General features: G+C 41.7%; 1 protein-coding gene across 3 annotated transcripts in view; it reads left to right on the forward strand.

Annotated features, from left to right (window-relative positions):
• Positions 1-20136: 20136 nt before the first annotated feature.
• The window catches only part of ZNF25 (zinc finger protein 25), a 50124-nt gene continuing 42288 nt past the window's right edge, over positions 20137-27972 (forward strand). Inside the window, exons 1-2 of one of the 3 annotated variants that reach the window (XM_036026656.1) lie at positions 20137-20754; positions 22333-22444. In XM_036026656.1, the coding sequence (XP_035882549.1) occupies positions 22430-22444 (15 nt within the window). In that variant the 5' untranslated portion in view covers positions 20137-20754; positions 22333-22429. Of the gene's footprint in view, positions 20833-22332; positions 22445-27972 lie in introns of all 3 variants that reach the window. The other 2 variants (XM_028512914.2, XM_028512913.2) reach the window with 2 other exon arrangements.

The raw sequence follows: 27972 nt of genomic DNA on the forward strand, positions 1-27972 counted from the left end.
GAAGAAAGGGCAATGCCTAGAGCATCCAGACAAGAAGATCAAAGAGGCTGCACCACTGAGTCATTCAGAACCCCTACCTCAGAAGTTCACCCTATGAAGACAGCTGGCAAAGCACAGGATCAGAAATCACAGAAACAAAAGAAAACAAAAAGAGTCACCTAAATTTGGGAAACAAAGAAAAAAAAACACAGTTGAAAGGAATGGAAGACTCCCCAGGAAGAGAGCTAAATGAAACTGAGTCAAGCAAGCAATCTGACATAGAATTCAAAAAAATGATCTAAAGAATGTTCAAGGCACTGACTGACAACCACAAGTAACTGAGTGGGAGCTACAACAGCATGAAAAAAGAAATAAAAACTATAAAGAAAAACCAGGGAGAAATGAAGAATACAATATCAGAAAAAAAATACACTAGAAGGAGTTACAAACAGGCTGGATAAAGCAGAGGACCGAATTAGTGCCCTAGAAGGTAGAAAGATATACACAGGTAGATCAGCTGCAAAAAAAGATTCAAAAAAATATGAAGACAGATTAATGGAACTGAAAGACAACTTGAAATACAACATTCTATTTATAGGAACAACATTAGGAAAAGAAAAGGAGCCAGTGATAAAAACACTCTTTGCAAAAATAACAGAAAATTTACCTTACCTGGAGAGGGGAGAAGCCAGGCAAGTTCAGGAAGCAAACAAAATCACAATCATGTTGAACCCAAAGAGGACTACTCCAAGGCACATGGTAATTAAAATAAATTTTAAATATTAAAGGCACCATGGGAGAAACAAGATGTAATATACAAGTGAGCCCTGATAAGGCTAGAAGATGACTTCTCAACAGAAACACTAAAAGCCAGAAAGGAAAGGCAAGAAATATTCCAAGTAATGAAAAGCAAAGGCCTGCAACCAAGACAACTCTACCAAACAAGGCTCTAATATAAAATGAAAGGTGAAATAAAGAGTTTTCCAGACAAAAGTAGGCTGAAAGAACACATTTTAACCAAACCAGCACAGCAAGATATGCTAAAGGGAATGCTTTAAGAAGAAAAAGAACAGGAGTGTTAGAGAGAGGAACACAGGTACATGCAGGGAAAAATGAATAAGAACCCATCAATAATATCCTTATATGTTAATGGATTAAGTGCTCCAATCAAAAGACATAAGGTAACTGAATGGATAAGAAAATATGACCTTCACATAAGCTACCTACAAGAGACTCAACTCAGAAAAATAGACCTACACAGACTGAAAGTGAAGAGTTGGAAAAAAATATTCCAAGCAAGTGAACACACACAGAAAAAGACATATACTAATATCAGATAAAGTAGACTTCAAAACAAAGGCCATAAAAAGAGACATTTCATAATATCAAGGGATGAATCCATCAAGAAAACATAAACATTATTGATGCAGACCCTGGCTTGTGGAGTCCGTGATATTGTGGATGAGATATGAGAAATTCACATGGAATACCAAGTCCTGTGGAGGAAAAGGGATGGCATGGCTTCTCTCTTAGGAGGAGAAAAAGCCTCAGAGAACCTTAGCCACTCTCTCAAGGGAAGAGTGCCCTGAACCTTGCCTTGACAAGATTTTATTGCTTTTTTGGACACATTGCATGATGGTCCTCGTTTACTATGCACAGGTTCACTTTAGGTGGTTACCTTTTACAGAAAACAAAGGAGAGGATGCCACAAATCACATCACAGAAGAAGGGTATTTGCAAATGCAAAGGGAAAAGTGGTTGAACTAGTTACACTCGTCCTTGGAAGGTTTAGCATAGATTTTAGGAAGTTACTTTAAAGATATGCAGTAAATGTTTGCTGCCTCAATTCAGGGTGAGGGAGTTTTAGCAAAAGCATGTCTCATGGTCTAGGTACAATGCAGGCATAATTGCCCATGGGAGAACCTATCCATGGGTGTGGGTCCTGTGCATCAGACCTTGCTTTCCACTGGAAGCTGAGCCCATGCCGCACAGAACAGTCTCCTATATTCCCCCCCTTGCTTTTAGTTAGGACCACTATAGATCCCACAAATCTTGCTGCTTGCTAGTCTCTCACACAACCCTGTAAAAATAATTTGTAAATGTGTCAAAGTACACAGATAATTATTATAATCAGTAAGTAACCAGCAATTCCAAAGACCCACATTCCCAGAATAAGCCCATAAATCATTGTCAGGCAGTAATGATCAAATACATAACATTCAAAGAACTATGAGGGCCCATTCTGAGTCAGGGTCAGATAGCTAAATGGCCATAAAACTTTGTTGAAACAAACTTATTTCAGGCTTGGAGCCTCATCATTTAAATTGAGGGTATTAGCAAAGTAGGTTTTGTAAGATTTTATGCATTCTTCCTTAGACCTGATTACCCTGGGGAACCTAGCCTTTCCAGTATAGGGCCGCATCCACCACTGGCATTGTTTCAGGCTTAAGTCAGGCAGGGAAAGTAAGGCAACCAAGAGATTTGGAGACTTCTTGTAGAAAGAATGAGGACTCAGGCTATGTCAAAGCTGAGGCGTGAGGGTCCATCACCCCTTTTTCTATAGCCCCCCAAGCCCTTCCCTGGGGACCCCTGTGATCATGCCTGTCTTAGATCATCCCTCCCTTGAGGAATCTTACTCGTCATTGGCTAACTGATCAAGAATTGGGGGCCAGGCAGGGTGAAGTAAAAGGAGCAGAGGCAGTGCCCTTGTCAGGGAGATAAGTTTTGTCTCCTTAGTGGCTTATGGTCCAAAGGTTGCTCATTCAGCCTTAGGAATGGGGGGGGTTACAGCTTCTAAAACCAGGCAGGGCAGTTCCCAACTTATTATAAACACATATACACCCAACATAAGAGTACCCAAATGCATAAGAAAAATTTTGGAGGATTTCAAGAAAGATATAGATAGCAACAAACTCATACTAGGGGATTTTGACACCCACTGTCAAAAATGGATAGATATTCTAAACAAAATATCAACAAGGACATTGTGACATAGAACAATGCCCTAGAGAAATGGACTTAGTTGAATATATATATATATATATATATATATATACCTTTCATCCCAAAGAAGCAAAATATACATTCTTCTCAAATGCACATGGAATATTGCCAAAGATAGGTCACATGATAGGACACAAAATCAGCCTCAAAATATTCAAGAGAAAATAAATCATATCAAGCATTTTCTCTGACCACAGGAGACTGAAACTAGAAACCAACCTCAAGGAAAAAAACACTCAAACTCATGAAAATTCAATAGCATGCTATTAAACAATGAATGGGTCCAGAATGAGATCAAGGAAGAAATCAAAAAGTTTCTGGAAACAAATGAAAATGAACACAACACAGTCAAAAACCTATGGGACACATCTAGGTGGTCCAGAGAGGGAAGCTCATAGAATGACAGACTTACTGAAGAAAGATAGAAACATTTCAAATAAACAACCTAACCTTAGGAAAAATAATAAACAAAGCCCAATGAGTAGAATGAAGGAAATGATAAAGATCAGAGCAGAATTAAATGACATAGACATTAAAAAACAACTCAAAGGATCAATAAACACAAGAGCTGGTTTTTAGAAAACAAACAAATTTGACAAGCCTTTAAGCAGACTCATCAAGAAGAGAAGAAAGAGGACCAAAATAAACAAAATCTGAAATGAAAGAGAAGAGATTATAACTGTTAACACAGAACAAAGGATAGTAAGAACTTACTACAAGCAATATATGCCAAGAAATTTGAAAACCTGGGTGAAATGGACAAATTTCTAGAAAAATGTTACCTTCCAAAAATGAGTGAGGAAGATGCAGAAAGCCTGAAGAAAACTATAACAGCTGGTGAAATTGAAGCACTAATAAAAAAAACTCCTGGCACACAAAAGCCCTGGACTGGACAGTTTCACAGGAGAATTTTACAAAACATTTAAGGAAGAGCTAACCACTATCCTTCATAGACTATTACAATAATTCTAGAAGAAGGAAGACAGCCAAGGTCTTTTTATGATGTTCAAATCATCCTAATCCTAAAACCAGTTAAAGACACAACAGAGAAAGAAAACTACAGGCCAATGTCACTGATGAACATAGGTGCTAAAATCCTCAAAAAAATATTGGCAAACCACTTCTAGCAATTCATTAAAAGGTCATACACCATAATCAAGTGGAATTCATCTCAGGGACACAAGAATGGTACAATATTTGCAAATTAATAAACGTAATATATAAACAAAAGGAAATACAAAAAATCACATAATCATATCAATAGATGAGGAAAAAGTATTTGATAAGGTACAGCACCCATTGATGATAAAAACACTCAGCAAAGGGAGCAGAAGTGGCATTCCTCAACATAATAAAGGCCATATAGGTGAAACCTACAGCCAACATTATATTCAACAGGCCAAAACTAAAAGCTCTCCCACTAAGATTAGGAACAAGACAAGGATGTCAGCTTTCACTACTTCTTTTCAATGTAGTATTGAAAGTCCTAGCCACAGTGATCAGACAAGAAAAATATAAAGGGCATCCAAACTGGAAAGGAGTAAACAAAAGTGTCATAGTGTTCAGATGACATAATAGTGTACATAGAAAACCCCATAGACTCTATCAACAACTACTTGACCTAATAAGTGAATTTGGCAAAACAGTGTAATACAAAGTCAATATTGAGAAATTGAAGGCATTTTTGTATACTAACAGCAAAATATCAGAAACAGAAATCAGGAAAAGAAATCACATTTGATATGACAACAAAAAAGATAAGTACCTAGGAATAAACCTAATCAAGGAGGTAATGGCCTTTCCACAGAAAACTTTAGAACACTGAGGAAAGAAATTAAGGAAGATACAAACAAATGGAGCATATACCATGTTCATGGATTGGAAGAATTAACATAATCAAATGTCCATACTACCCAAAGCAGTTTATAGATTCAACAAAATCCCTATTAAAATACCAATGACATATTTCACAGATATAGAAAAACATTTCAAAATTCATATGGAACCATAAATGACCCTGAATAGCTGCAGAAGTTTGGGGAAAGTAGAAAAAAATTGGAAGGCTCACAACACCTAATAAAAAACCATATTACCAGGCCATGATACTCAAAAGAGTCTGGTACTGGCATAAGAACAGACACATAGATGAGTTGAACAGAATAGAGAGCCCAGAAATAAATGCATCTGTATGATCAATTAATATTGGACAAAGGGAGCAGGAGCATAAAATGGAGTAAAAATAGCCTCTTCAACAAATGGCGCTGGGAGATCTGGACAGCTACATGCAAAAAGATGAAACTCGACCACCAACTTACACCATACACAAAGCAAGCTCAAGGTTGTTAAAAGACTTAAATATAAGTCACAACAACATGAAAGTCCTAGAGAAGAACATAGGCAGGAAAATCTCAGATATTCCATGCAGTAATATTTTCTCTAACATGTCCTCTAGAGCAAGGGACATAAAGGAAAGAATATACAAATGGACTTCATCAAAATAGAAAGCTTGTGCATGGCTAAAGAATACACCAATAAATGAAAAGGGAACCAACAGTATGAGAAAATATATTTGCCAGTGATACCTCAGACATGAGTTTGATCTCCAAAATATATAATGGATTCACACACTATACTCCATGAAGAGAAACAACCCAATTAAAAAATGGGCAAAGGATCTGAACACCTCTCCAAGGAGTACATACAGAGGACCCAGAGACATTCGAAAAGATGCTCAGCATCACTAGCCATCAGAGAGATACAAATTAAAACCACAATGAAATACAGCTTCAAACTAGTCAGAATGGCCATCATAAACAAATCACCAAACAACAAGTGATAGTGAGGTTGCGGAAAAAAGGGAACCCTATTGTTGGTGGGAATGCAGACTCATGTGGACACTGTGGAAAACAGCATGGAATTTCCTCACAAAACTAAAAATGGAACTGCCTTTTGATCTGGTGATTCCACTGCTAGGGTTATACCCTAAGAACCCTAAAACTACAATTTAAAAGAATCTATGCACCCCAATGTTCATAGCAGCACAATTTACAATAGTCATGTGTTGGAAGTACCCTAAATGTCTATCAGTAAATGAGTGGATCAAAAAACTGTGTTACATTTACACAATAGAATGCTACATAATTTATTAAAAGAATAAGGTCCTACCCTTTACCATAACATGGGTGGATCTTATGAGCATTATGTTTAGTGAAATAAGCCAGGTGGTAAAAGATAAATACTATATGATCTCACCTATAAATGGAACTAATCAACAAAACAAGCAAGCAAGGAAAATATAACCAGAGACTTTGAAATATAGAGCAGACTGATAGTAACCATAGGGGAGAGCAGAGGGGATCATAGGGTGGGTGACAAGGGGGATTGTTATCAAGGAACTCGTATAAAGGACACATGGATAAAACCAAATGGGGATAAGGTTGAGAGTAGGAGATGGGGATGTGTGGTGCAGTGGGGAGTAGTGGAGGGAAAGTGGAGACAACTGTACTTGAAAAACAATAAATGGATCTGAGGGAGATCTGGCTATGACATCTATCACCCCATTGATCACCAGGGTTGGAAAACAATAAAAAAGTGAAAATTTAAAAAATGAAATTAAGTTATATAGAATTTTCTGTGAAGGTAATTGTACGTATAAAACAATATGATTTTCCAGGTGAACAAAGGGAATAAGACATTTGCTTCTAGGTTTTCTTAGGGCATTTCCTTGAAAAAAATTGTAAAACTTTTATTTGTCCTTTCTTTTTAAATAATTGTTCAAGTACAGTTTTCTCCCTTTTACTCCCATTCCAGCCCACCCACCCAACCCTCCCCACTTCCCTCCCCTTACCACCTTCCCCCTAGTTTTTGTCCATGTGTCCTTTACATTTGTTCCTGTAAACCCTTCCCATTCTCCCCTGAAATTCCCTCTTCTCTCCCCTCTGGTCACTGTCAGCCTGTCCTCTATTTCAGTGTCTTTGGTTATATTTTGCTTGTTTCTTTGTTTTGTTGTTTAGGTTCCTGTTAAAGGTGAGATCATATGGTATTTGTCTTTCACTGCCTGGCTTATTTGTCCTTTTGATATGTATGTAAAACTTTTTAAAAAGTAGATAAGTCTCTCATTATTTTTATACACCAGGAAAGCTCCTTCATAAGGCCTTTAGCTATGCCTTTCAAATGTAACCAACACAGGTAGCCAGTCACCCTATTTACCTGGTGAATTTAGGATCAACTATGTTTAGCACATGGGTTAAATCCATTGAATGGGATATATACACCTGGCTACTTAAAAGTGTGATACTTCTGTCTTTGCAAACTGATCAGCAGATGTCCTAGGATGCTTACCACAGTCTAGTTTAATTCCTATCAAAAATAGTTTCTTTTTTTCCCCATCTGTGGAGAGGATTTTCTGGTTTGATAAGAAAAATTTTTATTTCCCCAGCACCTTTCGTCCATAAAACTAGTGTGTGTGCGTGTGTGCATGTGTGTACACATATATACAGGGTGAGGCAAAAGTAAGTTTATAGCTGTAAGTACCCAAAACACACAGTTCACACTTATATTATTAGTTATTAATCATTATATTATCTTCTATATGAACAAATGTAAATCGTTTTCCCCCACCCTGAACATATGTACACACATACTTAAATATGTGTACATATTTTCCCTCTATTTGAATTCTATGTTTTAAAATTAATTTTATTAAGAAGTACAAACAGGTAGTCACAGTACAGAGATGTAAAGTGCAGTATAGAAAATGGAGCAGTCAGAGAACTTATATGCATGACCCATGGGCATGAACAATGGTGGGATTGCCTGAGGCAGTAGGGGGTGCTGGGTGGAGGGGGCAAAGGGAGAAAAATCAGGACAACTCTAATAGTATAATCAATAAAATATAATTTAAAATTATTTTATTATGAAAAACAATATTTTCATAATTATTTTGAATGGAAACTCATGTCTACTGCTTGCATGAGTCTAAATTGATGTCAAAAAGTTACTGTCCAGGGAATCAGCACGTATTCAGTATCTCTTCCTTAGTGAAATGAAGTTGAAGAAGTTGAATATTTCTATACCATTAGGATAAAGCTAGAAAAAAAAATCTCAGAAGAATATGCACCTAACATTAAGTGTTTTCCCCCACCTTGGTAAATGGTATTGATGGGGGACTCAAGAATTGGAAAATTTTAGTTTAATGTTGTTGTGGAAAATCCACCCACACTTGGGGAGATAACGAAGCACGAAGCACAAACTTTATTATGCACGGGCTCAAGGGGGGTTAATTCCCAAATCCTGAGCACCAATCTTTACTCTCCCGGGGTTTAAATAGTCCCAGGCTTCCTGCCTACGTGGCGAAGCAAGGTTACAGAAGCTAAATGCAGAAGTTAGGTCTAGCTACCTTATATGGGAGACAAAAGAGAAAAACACAGGAGGAAATTTGCACAAGCTACAGAGCACAGGAGCTTATCATGGGAGTTAGTGTATGACCTTGAGATAACTGGCCGTTGCCTTGGTGATGACTGGTCAGCTTCTACAGTCCTGTGTGAAATTTTGCAAGTGTTATAGTTACAGAGGAACTTTTGGAGTTTTTCTTTTCCTGCCACATTCCCCCCTTTGATGCTATAAGATGTTTTATTCCTTTTAGCATCATTAATACCTGGCTATAAGCCTGAGGTCCTTGGGAGAGTTACAACTGCTGATACTGGTGTTGGTACCACTGGAGGGCTAGCACTGTGGTGGCTCTCCTACAAGTTACTGTAGCCCTAGGTGTTGGACCAAGGTCTGGAGGATGCAGGGTCCCATATGCCTGACACCTCCGGGTCTGGTACTTCATGGTCCTGGATGTTACTCCAGTCTGGTATACCTTCCCTCCCCAAGTGCAGAGGGATTGCTGTGACTGAACGCAACCCAATGGCATGTCAGTGGAGGAGCTGAAAGCTGACCCTGGGAGATAGTAAGAGACCACTCTACCGCCTAAGCATAATCCTATGCCCAGGGGTATTACATTTGCAGGCTGGAGCAAATACCCCTTTGCAGACAGGGGCCGCATTTGTTAAGCAAAGCATACAATAAATTCAAATAAGAGATTAAACAGAGACAAACTATTTCTAGGGTGACCCGCTTTTCGGGGATTCCATTTCTTAGGGGCCACAGTTACTAGTCCAATTGCCAATGCTCCTGCGAAGGTGCCAATTAAAGTCAGGTACCCTGCGGAACAATGGTCTATTTCTCGGTGGCTGGTGGCTATTTTTTACTGGCTGGTGTCCTCCAGTGTCTTAGCATGGGGTTTTTTTAGGCACAGGCCTAGTCCTCAGGTTTTTGGGATCTGCTGCTGTCTTGGCCCGGCTGTAGTAGATCCAAGGGGTGACTCCTACAGCAGTAAGTTTGTCCAGGGCAGTCCAGTTTTCTGGTCTGCATACTCGGCAACTTTCCTGCCCTCAACCATATAGCTGCTTCCATCCATGTAGTGGGTGACATCAACATCAGGTTGGGCCAGGGGCTGGTCCTGGAGGTCTGGCTGGCTGGTGTGGACCTCTTCAGTTACTCTAAGACAGTCATGGTCCAGCTCTCTAAGTTCTGCCGGTAAGTAGGTGGCTGGATTGACTTGTTTCATGGTCTTAACATGCACCCTTGGGTTTCCTTGGAGGATGCCCTGGTATTGAGTTAGTCTGGGGTTCAACAGCCACTTTTGCCCCTGCCCAGCAAGGAGGCTGTTCACTGCATGTGGTACGTGAAGACTGACTTCTTGGCCTAGAGTTCACTTGTCTGCCTTCTGCAAGAGGGTCACAGCAGCAGCGACTGCCCACAAGGTGGCCAGCCAGTGGCGACACGGTCCAACTGCTTAGACAGGTGAGCTACCAGGTGTTGCCATGGTCCAACAGGCTGGGTCAGGACCCAAGGGCTACCTTGTCTCTCTTGTGGGTGTACAGATTAAAAGGCCGCGCCAGCTTTGACAGTCCAAGGGCAGGAACATTACTGAGGCACCTCTTAATATTTTGGAAGGCTTTCTCTTACTGTCTGGACCCTTCAAAGCCTGGTAGTAGGGCCGAGTCCCACAGCCGCAGGGTGCAGGCTGGCTTTTCCTCAGGAGAACGAGCATTTTTCTCAGAAATTAGACAAGGTTCTGGAGGGCGTTGGCAACTCTGCCATTTTCTGTCCGCGCCCTTGTTCACACCGTGAGTACTTCCGGCAAGCCTGGTTGCTGAGCTCTGCACCTGGCGACATTGCCAGAGCCCCAAGGGAGCTTGCAGGCCACTGGGGCAGGCGAACCTGACGGAGCAACGTGAAGGGCCATGACAGAGGACTGCACAGACGGCTGTAGGGGGCACTTCAGCAGCGTGTGCGTTTCCTCCCGGCACCATTCCTGGGATGGGGCCACCGGGAGGAGGTCGTCCATGTACTGCAGAATCGTCAGGTCCGCCCCCCCTTAGCGAGGGGTCTCCTGCTAGGGCTTCCCCAAATAGGGTTGGGGAGTTCTTAAACCCCTGGGGCAGTTTAGTCCAGGTAAACTGAGTCTTGACCGCTGTGTGAGGATTTTTCCATTCAAAGGCAAAAATGGGTTGGCTGGAAGGTGCCACAGGAATGCAGAAGGCATCCTTCAGATCAAGGCAGGTAAACCACGTTGCTGTTGGGGGAAGCTATCTTGGGAGGGTGTACGGGTTCGGGACCATTGAGTGGCAGCTGTCGGTTGCTTCGTAGACAGCCCACAGATCCTGGACAGGCCAGTACCCGCTCCCATCTGGCTGCTATCATGGGTCTGAGCAGGTGTGGCCCCATGTTATGGAGCCAATCTTCTTCAAGCTCCCAACTCAGGTGCTGTAACTCGGGGTCCTGCCTCCCAGTCACATCTTGGGTGCGGGGGGGGGGGGGGGCTTTCTTTATCTCCCTGGCCCAGAGCATGGCCACAGCTATTCAACATACCTAAGTGACCAGCCGAAGGCTATAGGTATGTCAAATGACTATGCCATGGATTAGCTGTAAAGCTGTTGCTGTACAAAACAGCCCTGAATGTTCTTGCTCTGTGTGTCCCTCCCCCAACTCACACCCATGGGGGAAGGGGTGAAGACATCTTAAAATCTCCTGGGTGCCTTGAGTTCTGGACCCCATCCCAAATGCCCATTTGGGGTCCCCCCTCTTGGCTGCACCTTGTAACAATTTTTCATTTGAGATATATACCCACTTTAAATTCTTTTAAGGGACAATGGACAAAGGTCTTATCTTCTTTTAACTATTTCCGGCTGGAAATGGACATTGTCCTACCTACCCGTGGGTCTGGGGTGCCCTGAAAGGGGGTGCAGCATGAAGAGAGTCTTTCCTGTAAGGGGAAGGACCTTACAGAATCCTGGTCAGTTGGCTGTTACCAGAGAGTCGCAGGCTCAGTGTCCAAAGGCTGGCATTACTGGACCATTGGCATCCTGGTCATATTCTGGAGGTGACAGATTTGGAAAGAGTTGGAAGGCACAATTAAATCATAACCATTAAATGACAAAGAGAGGGGCTTAGGTATGGCTTATCTGGAGGAAGGTGTACAAGACATGCTACACCTATCCAAAACTTTTGTGGTCTATTATACTTTACTCAGGCTGAGGGAATATATTATGATTTCCCTCCTTTTAGATATCTAAACCTTTCCTGTTCAAGCCACTAAGACAGAAAAGGGAAAATCAGTTTTAAAGTGAAGCCCACAGATCGCCCAAACTGCTTACTAACCCAGTCACTTAGTTTAGCCAAACCATTGAGCTCCAGGGGGTGATGATGAAAAATGGGCTCCTTAAGTGAGGCCTATATTGCAACCAATCACTCAGGTAATGAAGTCATAGGCATACATCCTATGAAAACAGAAGAACACACAGGTTAATTTACACAATAGTCCCCAAACCAGTCTCCGTGCCTGTGAGACTGTCTTTTGGGAAGGCATTCAGTTGTGCCGTCTTTCCTGCAATGACATTCAGCAATGGCAATTTGACAGGTCCTTCATACCTGTAAATTGTACATTTTGATGATATTACAAAACCAGTTTTAACCTTCAAATGAAAACAAACCTTTAAGACAGTTAGCTGCGTTATTCTGATGTTTAATACTGGGCACAGTGATTTTCCTTGAGTCATAGTTTTTCTCCTTAAGATCACCCTCACCATTATTAAAGGGACTGCTTTGAGTTCTGTTTTTTATTTTGACTGTTCATTTGCATAAACTCACCAAGAGCAGCCTGGATTACTTATGATCTTTAATTTTGCTTTACTGGAACTCACACAGGGAACCTTCAGATTGACTTCTCAGTCCGCCCCTCAGGGCATAGAAGCAGAGCCACACATCCGCCATCTGGCTTCGCCTGTACCAGTTGTTTCACTCAGATCCTTGAGGTTTTCATTGTGCCCACAGGTTCCATTTTGGCCATCTTTCATGAAAGCAACCTTCGTTCCTTCCCTGGAAAGACTGCCATGAACTGCACAACCAACCAAAGCACCAGGCTTTTTCTCGTGGGCTTACGCTAGCTTCACAAGTCAATCCCAGTTCCTCAGGGCTTTCTGGTGATGACCAGAACCCATACATGCCTTCATCAGACGTGACATTCCAGTCAAAGTCTTAGTCAACAAAACCACCATTAACTACTGGTCTTATTGGTCTTATGCAAAGAAACCTTATGTTTTCACTTACTCCTTCAGAATGCCAAATTCTGGAGGGATCAGGTAGGGAGAAAAATACAAAGCCTGAAGGAAAAACTTTTCCCTTCTGATATCCACCGGGCTTTTTAAAACCTTTACTTCTACAGACTTTTGCAACATTTACAACCCTTTTATTTTTTCATACATTTTCTGATATCCACCAAGAGTGTATTTCCATGCCTTATACCTTTTATTATTAACTAACATCACATAATTCAAAACTTTTCTAAAACTTTTACTTTTCTATTTATCTTTACAGTTTCCCACAGACCTTCCTCATTTATATATATAAATATAAATTATTTATTTTTCTACAGAGTTTGAAGTTTTAACCTTCCCTGGAATCCTTAATTTCCTTTTCAGAGCAGATGCAGAGCAAAACCCAAAACACAGAGTTTCCAGAACAGTACACAGGTAGGGGCATTCTCTTGCACAGAGACATGCTCCTTCAGGCCGTCTTTTGACAGAGACATGCTGCTTTGCCTCTGACTGAAGCACTCATCAGCCCCAAATGACCCTTCCTGGGTCCCGAGTGGCAAAGGCATCCTCCCCAACCGGTTACAGGCAACCTTAAACAGATTTTAAGTACAGAGGGTTTTGATCAGAAGCAACACTGCTCTTTTCCCACAAAACCAGAAAACAAATAGTTGAGGTTTCCTTTACTCCAGGTTTAAAACTTTATATTCTTTATACATAATTTTATTTATTCAGATTTAACCATTATTCTTTTAAATTCTGATTCCTTCCCCACTTTGGGAAGGACAGCCAAAAGTCCCTGGCACTGCAGGCTGCAGTTTTCTGAAGCTCAGACCCTGCAAACACTCTACAGACCAGATGTTTTCTTTAAACTTCAGTACATGTCCTTCAGAGCCATTCTTATCAGAACCAGTTACACAGAGAACCAGGTTGATGCAGTCTGGAGAGAGCCCTTAGCCTGGCACCTTGCCCAGTTCCAAGATGGAGGGGCTCTCACGTGACCCATCATTCAAGATGACGACAACCATGCACCTCCACCCTGGGGGGGGCACTCATGTGGCTTGTACTCCACGTTACCCAAAATGGCGGCGCACCCACATACATGCTAGTACTGTGGCAAAACCCCCCCAAACCATGATGAATTCTCCCAACTGATGCAGACAAACAAAGGAAAAGGGGATTTTTCACATGCCTGCCACAGGTGGGGGCCCAATTAGACATTCACACACAGTCACACAGTTCTCCCCCGAGTAGGAGTCCAATGGTCTGGGTCTTGGCCCAGACTCCTGAATTTTCCAGTTGCGGGGTGATCAGCCCCACCCCAGTACTCAGGTTTGGTCTCCGGGGCACTCACTGATTCCTGATTGGCGCCTCCAACAGTTCGTGGTTCGTCTCTCCCCTCCACCCGGGTGTTAGAGCTGCCGGGGATGGTGCATGGGGAGTCTTTGCCCTGGGAAGCCTGGAATCACCAGGGCACGTGCTCCTCCCCTGCAGCAGGGCTCCCCTGCCAACTCCCCCAGTTGCCTGCACCGGAGGCAAAATGCCTGCTCGCGTGAGCAGTTTCCTGGCCAATGCACCAAAATGTTGTGGAGAATCCACCCATACTCTTCGAGATAACGAAGCACGAAGCACAAACTTTATTATGCACGGGCTCAAGGGGGGTTAATTCCCAAACCCTGAGCACCAATCTTTACTCTCCCAGGGTTTAAATAGTCCCAGGCTTCTTGCCTACATGGCGAAGCAAGGTTACAGAAGCTAAATGCGGAAGTTAGGTCTAGCTACCTTATATGGGAGACAAAAGAGGAAAACGCAGGAGGAAATTTGCAGAAGCTACAGGGCACAGGAGCTTATCATGGGAGTTAGTGTATGACCTTGAGATAACTGGCCGTTGCCTTGGTGATGACTGGTCAGCTTCTACAGTCCTGTGTGAAATTTTGCAAGTGTTACAGTTACAGAGGAACTTTTGGAGTTTTTCTTTCCCTGCCACAATGTAACAGTTAGTAAGCCTAGTAGTTAATGCACATAAAAAGCTATTATTTCAGGAACTGTAGGTATGGCCCTTTCTGACACCAGGCACTGCAGCGATCGACTTTGTGCTCTAGAAGAGACCATAAGAAATCAAAGTGGTATCCAAACCATTGTGTTCCAGGGAGAGACAGTCCACCCCCCAGGACATGGATAAAGAAGATGGCCCAGAACACAGGATACAGATAAAGAAAATGACCTGTCAGTGGATGAAAGGATGTTAGGGAAATTGCCAAATTGCAGCTTTTATCTGATAACATCTTTCCTGAATTTCAAATCCCTTACCTATACTTTTGCCCCCATATAAAAAAAGAAAGCTGGTTTGAAAGAAAATGTAAGATGGTCTGTTAGGTACAAACCCACCACCTTCTCAGATGGCTGGCCATCTGAATAAAACATCCATAAAGATTCAATCCCTGTCTCTGCTTTTTGAGTCTGGGAGATGACAGGCATCATGAACACCAGCTTTTCCACTTTCGTACTCTAGCAACTCTGCTGGGACAGCCTTTGGGACTCTCTGGTAAATCTGGGTATGTGGTAACAAGTTCAATGGCTGCCTGGACTGGGAGGCCCTTGGGTGTGGATTTAGAGACTCCCTAGCAGCTGCAAAGCAATTTCACTTGGAGACTCCTCCTCTGACTCTCAGCACTTCTTGTTGTCTTCACTTTTGATGGAATCATTGCACTTTCTGATTCAGGTTACAATCCTGGGTTACAACTTAGATCATCAGTAATTGAGGTGCCTTCTGGTTTACAGACCTCTATCTGGTGAAAAGGTGTCTTCTGGCTTAATTAAGGGGCCTTCTGGTTTTTGTGACATTACGGGGTTCTGTCTGGCAGAATTGGGGGGAAAGCTTTCATTCCGGGAAATAGCCCTTTGGGGCAAGTTTTAGCTAATTGGTGGACCTACACTTATAAACCTATGACTAAAAAGAAAGTGGTTTTTATTGTAATACTGTTTGACTTATGTATTGAATAATATAAACTTGGGGGAGTGCTGGTTGTTGAATGGGTCTTTAAATTACTGTATTATACTCTAAGTAGAGTTGTTTTATCAAAGATCAGGGAAGTGGGACAAAATGCCTTACCTAGAATCTTTCATGTGTTTACACAGTCATGAAGCAGGATTAAGAGGAAATGGATTACTGGTCCAGGGAAAAGGGAATTTGCCTGTGAAAGACAGCAGAAGCTCAGAGGAAAGGGCCCAGGAAAATCTAGATATTATGAGTTCTAGGAGCATGGTCAGCATTCCCATAGACTCTCCAGCCCTAGGGGATCTTCCTCCTTACTCAGCTGAGGAAAATGGGGAAAGTGAGCCCAAACTGGCATAAATTCAGTGGAGGAAAGGGCCTACCAGGGCAGGGCAGTACCCTGTGCTAAAACCCTGTGGGATAATACTCCTGTGGGATAAATAATATCCCTATGGGATATTATTGGGCACATACTTTGTTTTCAACATCAGATCTGTTAAACTGGGAAAACTCTGAAAGGAACAGAATATATCCTTTTGGAATGGATGAAGGAGTACATATATCCTTTCAGAATGGATGAAGGGCCACACCCAAGCTTTTGAGTCCCTGAAGGTACACCTGGCTTCTATACCAGTCTTGGGGCTTCCAACCCTAGTAAAGCACTCTCAGCTATACAGTCATGAAAGACAGGGCATTGCCCTAGGAGTCCTCACCCAAATGTTTAGTGACATTTCACAACCCATCACTTACTTGTCAAAGAAACTAGATTACACTGCCCAGGGGCAGCCAGCCTGCTTGAGAGCTGTGCCAGTCACCTGTGAGCTGTGAAATTCTTACAAGAATCTGAAAATTTTTCTTGGGATAGCCTATCATCATTTATGCACCTCACCAAGTGTTGAACTAGCTGGAGCAAAAGGAAAATTTGTGGCTCACTGCTGAAAGAATGGGCATGTACCAAGCCATTCCTCTTGACAAGTCAAACATCTCCCTCAAAATTATAAGTTAAACCCTTCCTCTCTTCTCCTGGAGCCGGACTTGGCTACACTAATACATGACTGTGCTGATGTAATTGATGAAGTTTATTTTAGCAGAATTGATTTACAGGACCATCCTCTAGAAGAGGCAGACTGGACTCCATAAGCAGGTGGAAGCAGTTATATGGACAAAGGAAACAGAAAGTGTGGGTATGCAGCTGTGATTCCTGAAGGAATAGTAGAGGTTAAGGCCTTACTGCTGGGAACTTCTGCTTAAAAAACTGAACTGGTTGCATTGATGAAGGCACTGGAATTGTGTGAAAAGAAAGTTAATGTGTATATCAACTCAAGGTAAGGTTTCCTAATTTTGCAACCACATCCACCTGGAAGGAAAAAGAACTCTTAACTTCCAATAAAAAGGAGAATAAGCATGCGGCAGAAATTTTAAAATTATTAGAGACTGTTCAGGTACCTTTATAGGTGGCAGTTATGCACTTCCCCAGAAATCAGAAAAAAGGACACTGAAGTGGTTCAAGGAAACAATCTGGCTGAAGGAACATTTATAATGCCTTTGGTACCTGTTCTAGATTTGTCACATTTTGACCCTGAATATTTTACTGCAGACTTGGAGAAAGGTGAGAGCTGGAGTTTTGATGAAAAGGCTGCTGATAGTGGATGGAGAAAGAATAAAAAAGAACTTATATTGCTTCCTGAACATGTAGTAGAGCCAATCATGAAATATTTGCTTGAGGCCACACACTATGGAAGGGACTCATTAACCACATATATTAAATGGTGGCTCACAGGTCCTGGAATGTCAAAAGTCATATAAAAATAGTTGTCAGAAATACCATATGATCTCACATTTAACTGGAACCTAATCAACAAAACAAGTAAGCAAGCAAAATATAACCAGAGACATTGAAATTAAGAACAAACAGACAGTAACCAGAGGGGAGATGGGAGGGGATGATGTGGGGAAAAGGGTGAAGAGTTTTCAGGAACAACTATAAAGGACACATGGACAAAAACAAGGAGGGGTGGAATCAGGGGAGGGAAGTAGGGGTGGATAGGGTGCGGGGGAGAGGTTGAGGGCAAAGGCAGAAAACTACTTGAACAACAATAAAGTTTAAAAGTGTTTTATTAAAAAAAGACAACAGTCAGCACAACAATAGCTAGCTGTCTGGTGTGAATGAATCAAAATTATACCAATTTTTTATAAGACTGGTAAAAAATATATTTTTTGGTGTGCCACAAAAAAATATAGTTGTCAGTTGTGTTTTGTGCCAGAAGAATAATCCCAAGACAGATCCACATCAAAAGAAAGAAAGTAAACAATACAAAGGACAGAGACCATTTGAGGACTGGCAAATAAACTTTACCCAGATGCCAAGGGTCTGAGGGTAGAAATATTCGTTAGTCTTTGTTGACACCTTTTCAGAATTGGTAGAAGCCCATTCTACTAGAACAGAGATATCATCAAAGTAGTGAAAGCCTTAGTGAAAGAAATAATCCCTTGCTTTGGCCTCCCTGGAAGCATCTAGAATGATAATGGACCTGATTTTTTTCCAGTAATCACACAGAAGGTTAGTAAATTTTTAGGAATCAAGTGGAGACTCCACATAGCATGGAGACCTCAGGCTTTTGGAAAGGTAGAGAAGATGAGTTACACCTTGAAGAAAAATATAGCCAAACTGTGTCACGAAATTTATCTCCATTGGGATCAAGCTTTACCTATTGCCCTGCTCAGGATAAGGGTGGCTCCTCAAAGTGGGATTCAGTTGAGTCCTTAGGAAACTGTTTATAGGCAGCAATTTCAGGTTATGATTGGGGCGGAAGATATGTATATAGATCAAGAAGTGAAGGTAAAGAACTATTTATAACATTTAAATCAGAACTTACCTATAACTTATGACCTTTCTTGTATTAGAGACCTCTCTCCCTCAGTATGGCTACATTCCTTTGAAACTGGAGATAAGGTGCACTCAAGACTTGGATGACAGGGTTTCCAGAAAGCCAACTAGAAGAAAAATAGACTAAACCTTGGGATATACTCCTCACCATCCCGCACCATGGTGAAGTTGGCAGAAATAAAACCTTGTATTCATCACACCAGAGTGAAGAAATCACGAGAGGAACAATGGACTGCCGAACCTTAAGAAGTCCTGAAAGCCATCTTTCAAAAACAAATGACTTACATTATTTTCATTATTTATTTTTTAACCCTATGTTATGGAGAACTTGTTCCTTCAAATGAGATAAAAATATTTGGGTATATTTGGCAAAATATTCTAAACACCTCTGAATTTTGTCTTGCAGGAGGAACTTATGTTGAACAAACTTGCACTACATGTCTTATGGTGTTTGTACTCCCCTAGAAAGCCTTTGAAATTATACAGTTTGAGCATATCAACGAGAAAATAACCTACTCATATTTATAATCGGGGACCTGTGGTAACTCCAAAGGACAGGGAAATGTTTTCCTTAAAAACCACCAATGTAGTCCCGAGCTGAAGAGAGTGCAACTTTTGTTGACTGTGCTAAAACTGTTTTGCTTCATCACAGCTTGTTGTTGCATACAAAGTGCCCCTTTATGTGGATCTGCAATTAAATGTATTCCTAAGCCTAAGGGCTAATGCTAAGATACACAGTCAACAACAAAATGAGTACTTTCATATGAAACAGATCCCATAGTTTAACAATGGAGGAATGACAGGGAACTCAAGAGTTGGAAAAGTTTAATTTAATGTAATAGTTAATAAGCCTAGTAGTCAATGCTATGTTTCAGGAATTACAAGTAGGGCCCGCACTGGCTCCAGGAGATCACAACCTATTAACCTTTGTGCTCCAGAAGAGACCATAAGAAATCAAGGTGGTACCCAAGCCATTGTGTTCCAGGGAGAGACAGTCCACTCCCAGGACATGGATAAAGAAAATGACCTGTCAGTGGATAAAAGGATGTTAGGAAAATTGCCAGACTGCAGCTTTTATCTGATTAACCTCTTTCCTGAATTTCTCAAGTCCCTTACCTATACTTCTGCCCCCATAAAAAAAAGACAGCTGGCTTGAAAGGAAATGTAAGATGCTCTGTGAGGGTACAAACCCACCATCTTCTCAGATGGCTGGCCATCTGAATAAAGTACCCATCAAAACTCAATTCCTGTCTCTGCTTATTGGGTCTGGTAGATGACAAGCAGCACCAACACTGGCTTTTCTGGTTTCAGTATGTGTGGCACTAGTATTGATTTTGTTTATACAAAATTTTCTCTATTACATGTTTTTCATATCATTTGAATAACTTCAAAAGCTAGCATTCCTAAGATAAAGTCAGCTGTTACAGGGTTTATTCTTTAAATGGTCTAATTTACTTAGTCTCAAGTACTTTCTTTAACTTATTAATATTCATTGCACCACCACAGGGTAGTTGATTGTGAGTTGCCAGTTCTCTTCAGCTATCAGTATGAGTAAGCAGTGGAAGGACTAGGCTGCCTACAAATGCCAGCAGCAGACACTCAGATCCCTGGAGAAAGCCAACGTCCTTACGTCACATGAAATGAGTTGGCAGCTAGGGGGATGGTAATCCCGGAGCGCGGCGTGGGAAGACTTCTGAGCTACATCAATTCCACCTCCTTTCAGGGGTCGCCATTTTCTCTGTGGCGCCGCAGTGGGGAGAGGACGCGAGGCTTCCAGTTCCGCGGGGGCTACACAGGACAGGGCCTGGACTCTGCGTGGCCGGCCGGTAGTGCAGGCCAAGCCCCCGGCACGTGTGTCAAAGGCCTGTCTGGGGCATCCAGCCCGGGAAGGGGGAGCTTTGTGTCCGCAGCTGCGCGCCGAGTCGGAGAAAGTGGAGCTGCCACCCGCTCTGAGCTTCAGCCTGGCCTCTGAGGGGTACTGAGGAGGGAGCCGGGCTGTGGCTAGCACAAGGCCGGTTAACCGCTTGCCCGTTTCTCCCCGGAAGCCACCTTTCTAGACCTGGAGAAAGGAGCAACCCAAGAGGTCTAGCTGCGGGGAATCGCAGGGACTACTCACTGGAGCGGCTGTCTGTGTCACGTCCCGGAGCCCGGCGTTGTGAAGCTCCAGGGATTTGGGCTCAGATCTGGCGCCTGCCATTAACCAGGCAACAATTAATCTTCGTAGGATTCAGTGACTCATCTGTAAATTGGTAATACTAACCTTTCGGGTTGTTTTCTGTATTAAATAGGGTAGAATACTTAAAGGCACGCTGTTTTATTGTTACAAGGTAGGTAGATGATCCATATTTTTGGCTCATTTAATCATTGTGATGATCATAACCATCCTTTCAATTGGTATTAACCACCTCCATTTAATAAATTTGAATACCAAAACTTGAGAGAGAGAAATTGTTTTACCCAGCATTAGCATATAGGCTTTAAATTCTCTCTTGTTTTATTCTGTAATTCATGCTGTTTCCCACACTAAAATCAAGTCTTGGATTGTATTTAGTACAGTAATTGCTCCAGAACCTAATTGTGAACTGTAGTGAATTAGGGCAAACTGATCTTACCATGTGTGTTTTATTTCCAAAAATTTTTGAAGCTTCCTCCAAATTCTTGTGGCAAAATGTTATACCTGCATTCTCCAATCTCTTTTTATTCTCACAAAATTGTTAAACATGTAAATCAAAACCATAACTTAAGCCCTGACTTTTAAGTTTTACTGGAGAAGCTGGGAATCCATCTTATCCAGGCAAGATGGGAAATGAGACAGACATTTTAAAAAATGAAAACTGCAATTTCAGCCATGCCCCATATTATGAAAGTGATATCATAACACCTATGATTGGCTGGGCTTACTAACTACGCATTTTGTAAGCACCAAGCCAACTAACTAGAAGTGGTTTGTGCTACATGTGGGAAGGATCTAATCATTATGGGCATCCTGGCATCTAGTTAATTTTTGCTACCTGCACAAAGTACATGATATGGGATTATGGCACCAAATTGTTATTTTAGAAGTTACGTTTGTGTTATTGTCAGCAGATTAGATGGCCATGTCAAAATTCATTAAGGCATAATTAAATTTTACCCTAGGCCTAGCCAAAGTTTGGAGGGGACAGTGAATTTCATGGTACTGTCTGGATTTGTGGCACTGGGTCGGGACTTAAAGAATCAGAATAGTGCATGAAGGGTTGTTCAAAATTATCTAATTCTTTCTCATGTTAAAGATAATATTGAAAATAAGACAATCACTACATTTGTTAATAGCAGAGCCTAACATGGAACAGTTCCACTATATTATATTTAAGTCAACACAAGGTTCTTGAAGTGATTTTTGAGAAACTGCAAATTAGAGAGATGAAATATCTTATTTTTGAGAGCTTTGGAGACTCTGAAACTTGTGGGGTTTGTAATAGTAATAAGAAAAAAATGTTATGACTTGTAATTTAAACATTTCTCTTCACTATCCTTTGTAATACCAACATGGTTTCCATACTTTGGATATAATGTGCCTTGCTTAGCTAATCTATTATTGGATGTTTACGTTTTCAATTCTTTTGAGTTATTTAATAAACAGACACATAATTTTCAAAGCAGCCAATAGGAAACAATATTTAGATTCACTCAAAAATATCCCAAAGTCATCAAGATTTTTTCAGAGTCACCAGAGAACAGGTGGCTACTCCTTTATCATGGTCCTTCCTGTTCCTTCTCAGGTCTCAGAAGAATGTTTTTCCAGAGGTTTACCTTTTACTAAACTGTTGTCTGGAAATTTCTCACAGGTGATTCCTGAGGCTGCAAGATAAGGTCTTATGACTTCTGTTTCCAACTTTCCCTGTGCTAGCTTCATAGCATATCCTTTCCCAAGACCAGTAGAAAATGAACAAATTCCAGGTGAGTCGTTTACTTAGTCCTTACTTTTTTCACTGTGTTTGCGTGTGTGTGTGCATGTGTGTGTGTATTTTCAATGAGTTTTATGAAAGAGAGCCCATATTTTAAATTTAAAAATTAAACAGTTAAAAATCACCTTCAGGGAAAATACTGTTTGACTAGCACAGCAGTTCTCAAAATGTGGTCCTCAGGCCCCTGGAAGTCCTAAGACCTTTTCAATGGGTATGTGTCAGAATGAATATTAAGATGCAAATTGCAGTTTATAGTGTTGACATTCACACTGATGGTGTAAAAATGGTGAATAGATTGCTGCCTGTTTGGCATAAATTAAGATAGTGACATCAAAGACATTGCATTCCTATGCAATGTGCTCACCTTAAGGATATCCTTGATAAAATAAAGCCCTGGCTGGCATAGCTCAGTTGATTGAGTGCGGGCTGCAAACCAAAGTGTCAGAGGTTTGATTCCCAGTGAGGGCACATGCCTGGGTTGCAGGCCACAGCAACCGCACACTGACTCTCTCTCTCTTTCCTCCTCCCTTCCCTCTCTAAAAGATAAATAAATAAAATCTTTTAAAAAAATAAAAAAAGGATATCCTTGATAAAATAGTAAAAATTAATTTTATTAAATCTTGACCCTTGGGTACTGATGTGTGGCCAGCAGTGACCATGGAACGCTGTGGATGGCTTGACGATAACACGCGAGAAAAAACATGCACAGAGACAAGACTAGTTTCTGTGGGGAAGTAGGGACGAAATGGCCACCCCTCCTAGTGGGGAGCGCCCCGATTTACCGTCCATACCTGCTTTTATTGGGCTCATTTTGCATAATAATTCAGGTAAAGTACAGTACTTATCAGGGGGAAGTAAGGAACTATAGAAAACAAGGAACTCTGCCGGTCTATTGAATCGGGGTCAAAGAGCTGTAAGACTTTGAGGAACAAACTAACTTCCTCCTTGGACCCCTCTCATTCATCTGAGAGCATTCTAAACAAAGAAGGTTTCACAGTAATTTACATATTCTTTCTTAGGCCTGATCACCCGGGGAACCCGCCCTTTTCAGCACAGAGCTGCACCACCCTGTCATTGTTTCAGGCTTAGGTGGAGCAAGAGAACTAAGGCAACCAAGAGATAAGGAGATTTTCTCCCAGATGATGAGAACTCAGGCTACCTCAAAGCCGAGGAGCAAGGGTCCATCACCCCCTTTTGCTGCAGCCCCCAAGTCCTTTTGGGGGGCCTCCCAAAGTGATCGTGCCTGACTTAGGTCATTTCCCCCTTGGGGAATCTTACCCGTCTTTGGCTAACTGACCAAGCTTTTGGGGGTTCAGTTATGAATAAAGCAGCAGAAGCAGCATTCCTGCCAGGGAGATAAGCTTTTGTCTCCTTGCTGGCTTACGGTTCCAAGGGCGTTCCCTTAGCCTTAGCCTAGGCGGGGGTTTCAGCTTCTGATACCAGTCAGGGCGGTTCCCAACAGGGTACATCTCTTTTTAATATTCAGTGTGACAAAATAGGAAGTTCACACAAAGTACTTTTGCTGCACCCTGAAGTATGATGGCTGGTTGTATTGAAGGAAAAAGGTACTTGTGTGATTGTTTGATTTGTGAGTTCATCTACCCATTCTTTTATGGAATACTATTTTTACTTGAAAGAGCAACTGGCAGACAAACTGGTAATTCAGACTTGGGTATTTAACAAACATTGTCTCAAAAGTCAGTGCAGTGAACCTGTCACTGAAAATAACTGTCATTATTTGTTGCCAATGTTAAAATGTAAGCTTTAAGTGAAAATTAGAATTTTGAGAAACTTGTATCCTTCACTATCAACTTGACAACTTCTCATACAGATTTTTCTGATAAGAGAGATGACAGTATAACAAATGTGACCTTTTGATATATTATATAATGTGTCAACATTTGAGTAATATCTCTTTTTTAAATTATTGTTGTTCAGGAGTAATATATCTGATATGTGTGCTGAGAGACAAACTCTAGCAGTTTATGATAACAGAGAGATACAGTGAAGTGAGGAACAGGGATAAGTTGGTTAGGGAATGCCCATTCTAAAAGGTAATATTTGAGGAAAATTCTGAATTAAATGAGACAGGGAACTAAGTAGAAATAGAGCAGAAGAGCCTTCTAGATAAGAGAAACACCAAGTACAAACATCCTGAGGCATATTCCAGAAACAGTATGTAGGGCATGGAAGCTAGAGAGAAGTGATTTAGGGGAAAGAAAGGTAAGAGGTAAAATCAAAGAGGTAAAAGGAGTTAGAATATGTAGGACCTTGTATGTTGTAGAAAACATTGAATTTTTATTTTATTTATTGGTGCATTAAAAAGGAATGTACATAACATTTATGTATAATTTAGGGAACACTGATTAAGTAAACAACAGTGTATCTCCTCTCTGGCTTAAATACAATTTGCTAGTACCTTTGAAGTCCCTGTGTGACCCTCCTTAATCTCTTACATTATTACTCATAGAAAACGAATTTTATTTCTGTGGCAATCATTTCCTACTTTTTAAATTTAATTTTTAAAACCAAAAGAGCTCATTTGGCAATTAAATGCCCAGCCCTTTGCAAGCACTTGACATAGTCTGTTTTACATAATAATCAAAGTCACCCTTTGAAGTGTTATTATTACCATATCATAAATTTTTGCTGTGGGCATTATCTGTCATTAATTAAAAGTCTTTTAGCATTTAAAAGACTATGGTAGAGAGAAAGAGACTTTAGAAGGAGGGAGAAATGAAGTAGGAGGAAGCTCAAAAAATTAACCTATTCTACAGTTGTATGTCAATCTTGAACATATTTATATCTCTTATATGAAATTCTTATCCAGAATTCATTCAGGGATGACACATGTTATTTTCCTGACCTTATGCTCTGCAATTAACTGCTGAATGGTCATCCTGGTGTTACAGAACACACAAGGGGGGCCTGGGACAATATACTATTATTGAAAGAAGGCCCCAGGTCCGTTATGTCCGCCGCCAGAGGAAAGACGTCTCTCAATACCAGAGATTTGTGAAAAGGAAAGGAAATGTTTATTTAATGCTATACAAACTTAAAGTAGTGACCTAATGTCTTTACCAAAATCCCAAAGTCCCTTAAAGCACCCACAAACAGACACAGTCCTTCCTTCCTTCCCCCTTTGCCCAGTCCAGAGTACCGTATCTCAGGAAAGGAAATAGAAGTCCATGGCTTAGGTAGTCTTCTGGTTCTTCCCAGTTAAAACTCCATCTCGACTGGGAGACCTCCCTGGATTCCTGGCACCCTCAGCTGAGCCACCAGGATCTCTGCTAAAACCAGGTGGTGGTTCCCCCTTCTAAAGCTGTGGGGGTCCCCACTCTGCCAGGCCGCGTGGTTCTCCCCTCAGGGCTGCGCAGGGTTCTCCTCCGGGCTGCACATGGTTCTTCTCTTAAAGTAGCATGGTTCTCTCCTCAGGGCTGCACAAGGTTCTCCTCCTCAAAGCAGCATGGTTCACCTTCCTAAAGCAGCATGGTTCTCCCCCTAAAGCAGCATGGTTCTCCTCCTCGCTCAGGGCTGCTCATGGTTCTCCTCTCAGGGCTGCAGGAGTCTCCCCTCCGTCAGGTCCACGTGGTTCTCCTCTCAATGGCCGCCAAGTCTGGGTTTTTAAATCCCCGCGGCCAATCTTCCTCTGCAGCCTCATTTCCGACTCCTCCCACACTCGGCTTCACATGCCAGAACTTGTATCCTTCTAGCTTTACTGGGCTGCCATCTTGAGTCTGGGCAGGCGTGGCCCCATGTCCTGGAGCCAATCCTCTCTGAGCTCCCACGCAGGCGCTGTAGCTCAGGGGACCCACCCCCCCCATTTACATCTGGGTGGGGAAGTTACTTCTAGGTGGGGAAGTTACTTCCATTCCCCTGGCTTAGAGCTGATCACAGCTACTTAACATATCTATGCAACCAGTCAAAGGTTATAGATATGCCAAACGACCATGCCAGAGCTTAGCTGCAAGGCTGTTGCTATGCTAAGCAGCTCTCAATGGCCCTGCTCCATTTGTCCCTTCCCCCAACCCACACCCTGGGTGGGGGGGGATGGAGACATCTTAAAATCTCCTGGACACCTTAAGTTCTGGACGCCATTTTAAAATGCCTATTTGGGGTCCCCCCTCTTGGCTGCACCCTGTAACACTGGGATGGCAGAAATGACTAGTGAGCCCATTTGTTTTTTAAAGTAATTTTGTGTGCAATCATCACTGCCAACTCTTATAGAAATTTATTTTATGCAGATTTTAGAATTTTTTGTATGTTCATAGTCATTTTGACCAGATTAGAAGATCTCTTATTTCTTTTTGCATTTCTCAAGTCCTATTGACATACATTTCTTGTGATTGAAAACAGCCTTGATAGGTTTTGTTTTTATTTTGTGTGCTTGTTTGTTTTAGTGAGGGTCTGCTGGTAGAAAATTCTCAGTTTTGTTTATCTGAAATATCCATGAACTTTTTCACAGTGTATAGATTTCTTGGTTGATAGTTCTTTTAAAGCATTGAAAAGCATTCACTATCTTCTATTACTAATGCTATTGAAAATTCACCTGCCTATTTTTCAGACAATTAAAGTAAATTTGTTGCCATGGCTGGTGTAGCTCAGTGGATTGAGTACGGGCTGCGAACCAAAGTGTCACAAGTTCGATTCGCAGTCAGGGTACATGCCTGGGTTGCAGGCCATGACCCCTAGCAACCGCACATTGATGTTTCTCTCTCTCTCTCTCTCTCTCTCTCTCTCTCTCTCTCTCTCTCCCTCCCTCCCTTCCCTCTCTAAAAATAAATAAATAAATAATCTTTTTAAAAAATAAATAAATTTGTCTGTTTTGCACTAGCAACTTTTAAAATACATTTTACTCTAAATAAGTGGAACCTAATCAACAAAACAAATAAGCAAACAAATATAACTAGAGACATTGAAATTAAGAACAAATTGACAGTAACCAGAGGGGAGGTGGGAGTAGAAAATGGGAGGGAAAGGGTGAAGGGTGTTTAGGAACAACTATAAAGGACCCATGGACAAAAACAAGGTGGGGTAGAATCAGGGGAGGAAGGTGGGAATGGCTGGGGCTGGGGCAGTGGTGGGGGTAAAAGATAGACCACTGTACTTGAACAACAATAAAAAAGTAGATTTTAGGTTTCCGGCCAAGATGGAGGCATAGGTAGACACACTGTGCCTCCTCGAAGAACCAAAATAAGGACAAGAAAAATTTAGAAACAAAAAAACAACCAGAATTGACAGAAAATTGAACTGTATGGAAGTCCAACAACCAAGGAGTTAAAATAGATACATTCATCCAGAATGCTAGGAGGGACGGAGTCAGGCAGCCGGGGGGAGAGGGATCGCGGCAAAAAAAAGCAATGGCTTGTGGACCCTGGGCTCGGGGTGGCAGCCGGCAGACCCAGCAAGGCTGAGACTGTGCAGCAGGGCACAGTGTGCAAGGTGGCTGGCTGACTCGGCAGTCTTGCATTCGCACACAGATAAACCAGGCAAAATTGGGGAATGAGACAGACTGCACAA

The sequence above is a fragment of the Phyllostomus discolor genome, chromosome 5 (genome assembly GCF_004126475.2).
Source record: "Phyllostomus discolor isolate MPI-MPIP mPhyDis1 chromosome 5, mPhyDis1.pri.v3, whole genome shotgun sequence".
In the NCBI taxonomy this organism is placed as follows: Eukaryota; Metazoa; Chordata; class Mammalia; order Chiroptera; family Phyllostomidae; genus Phyllostomus; species Phyllostomus discolor.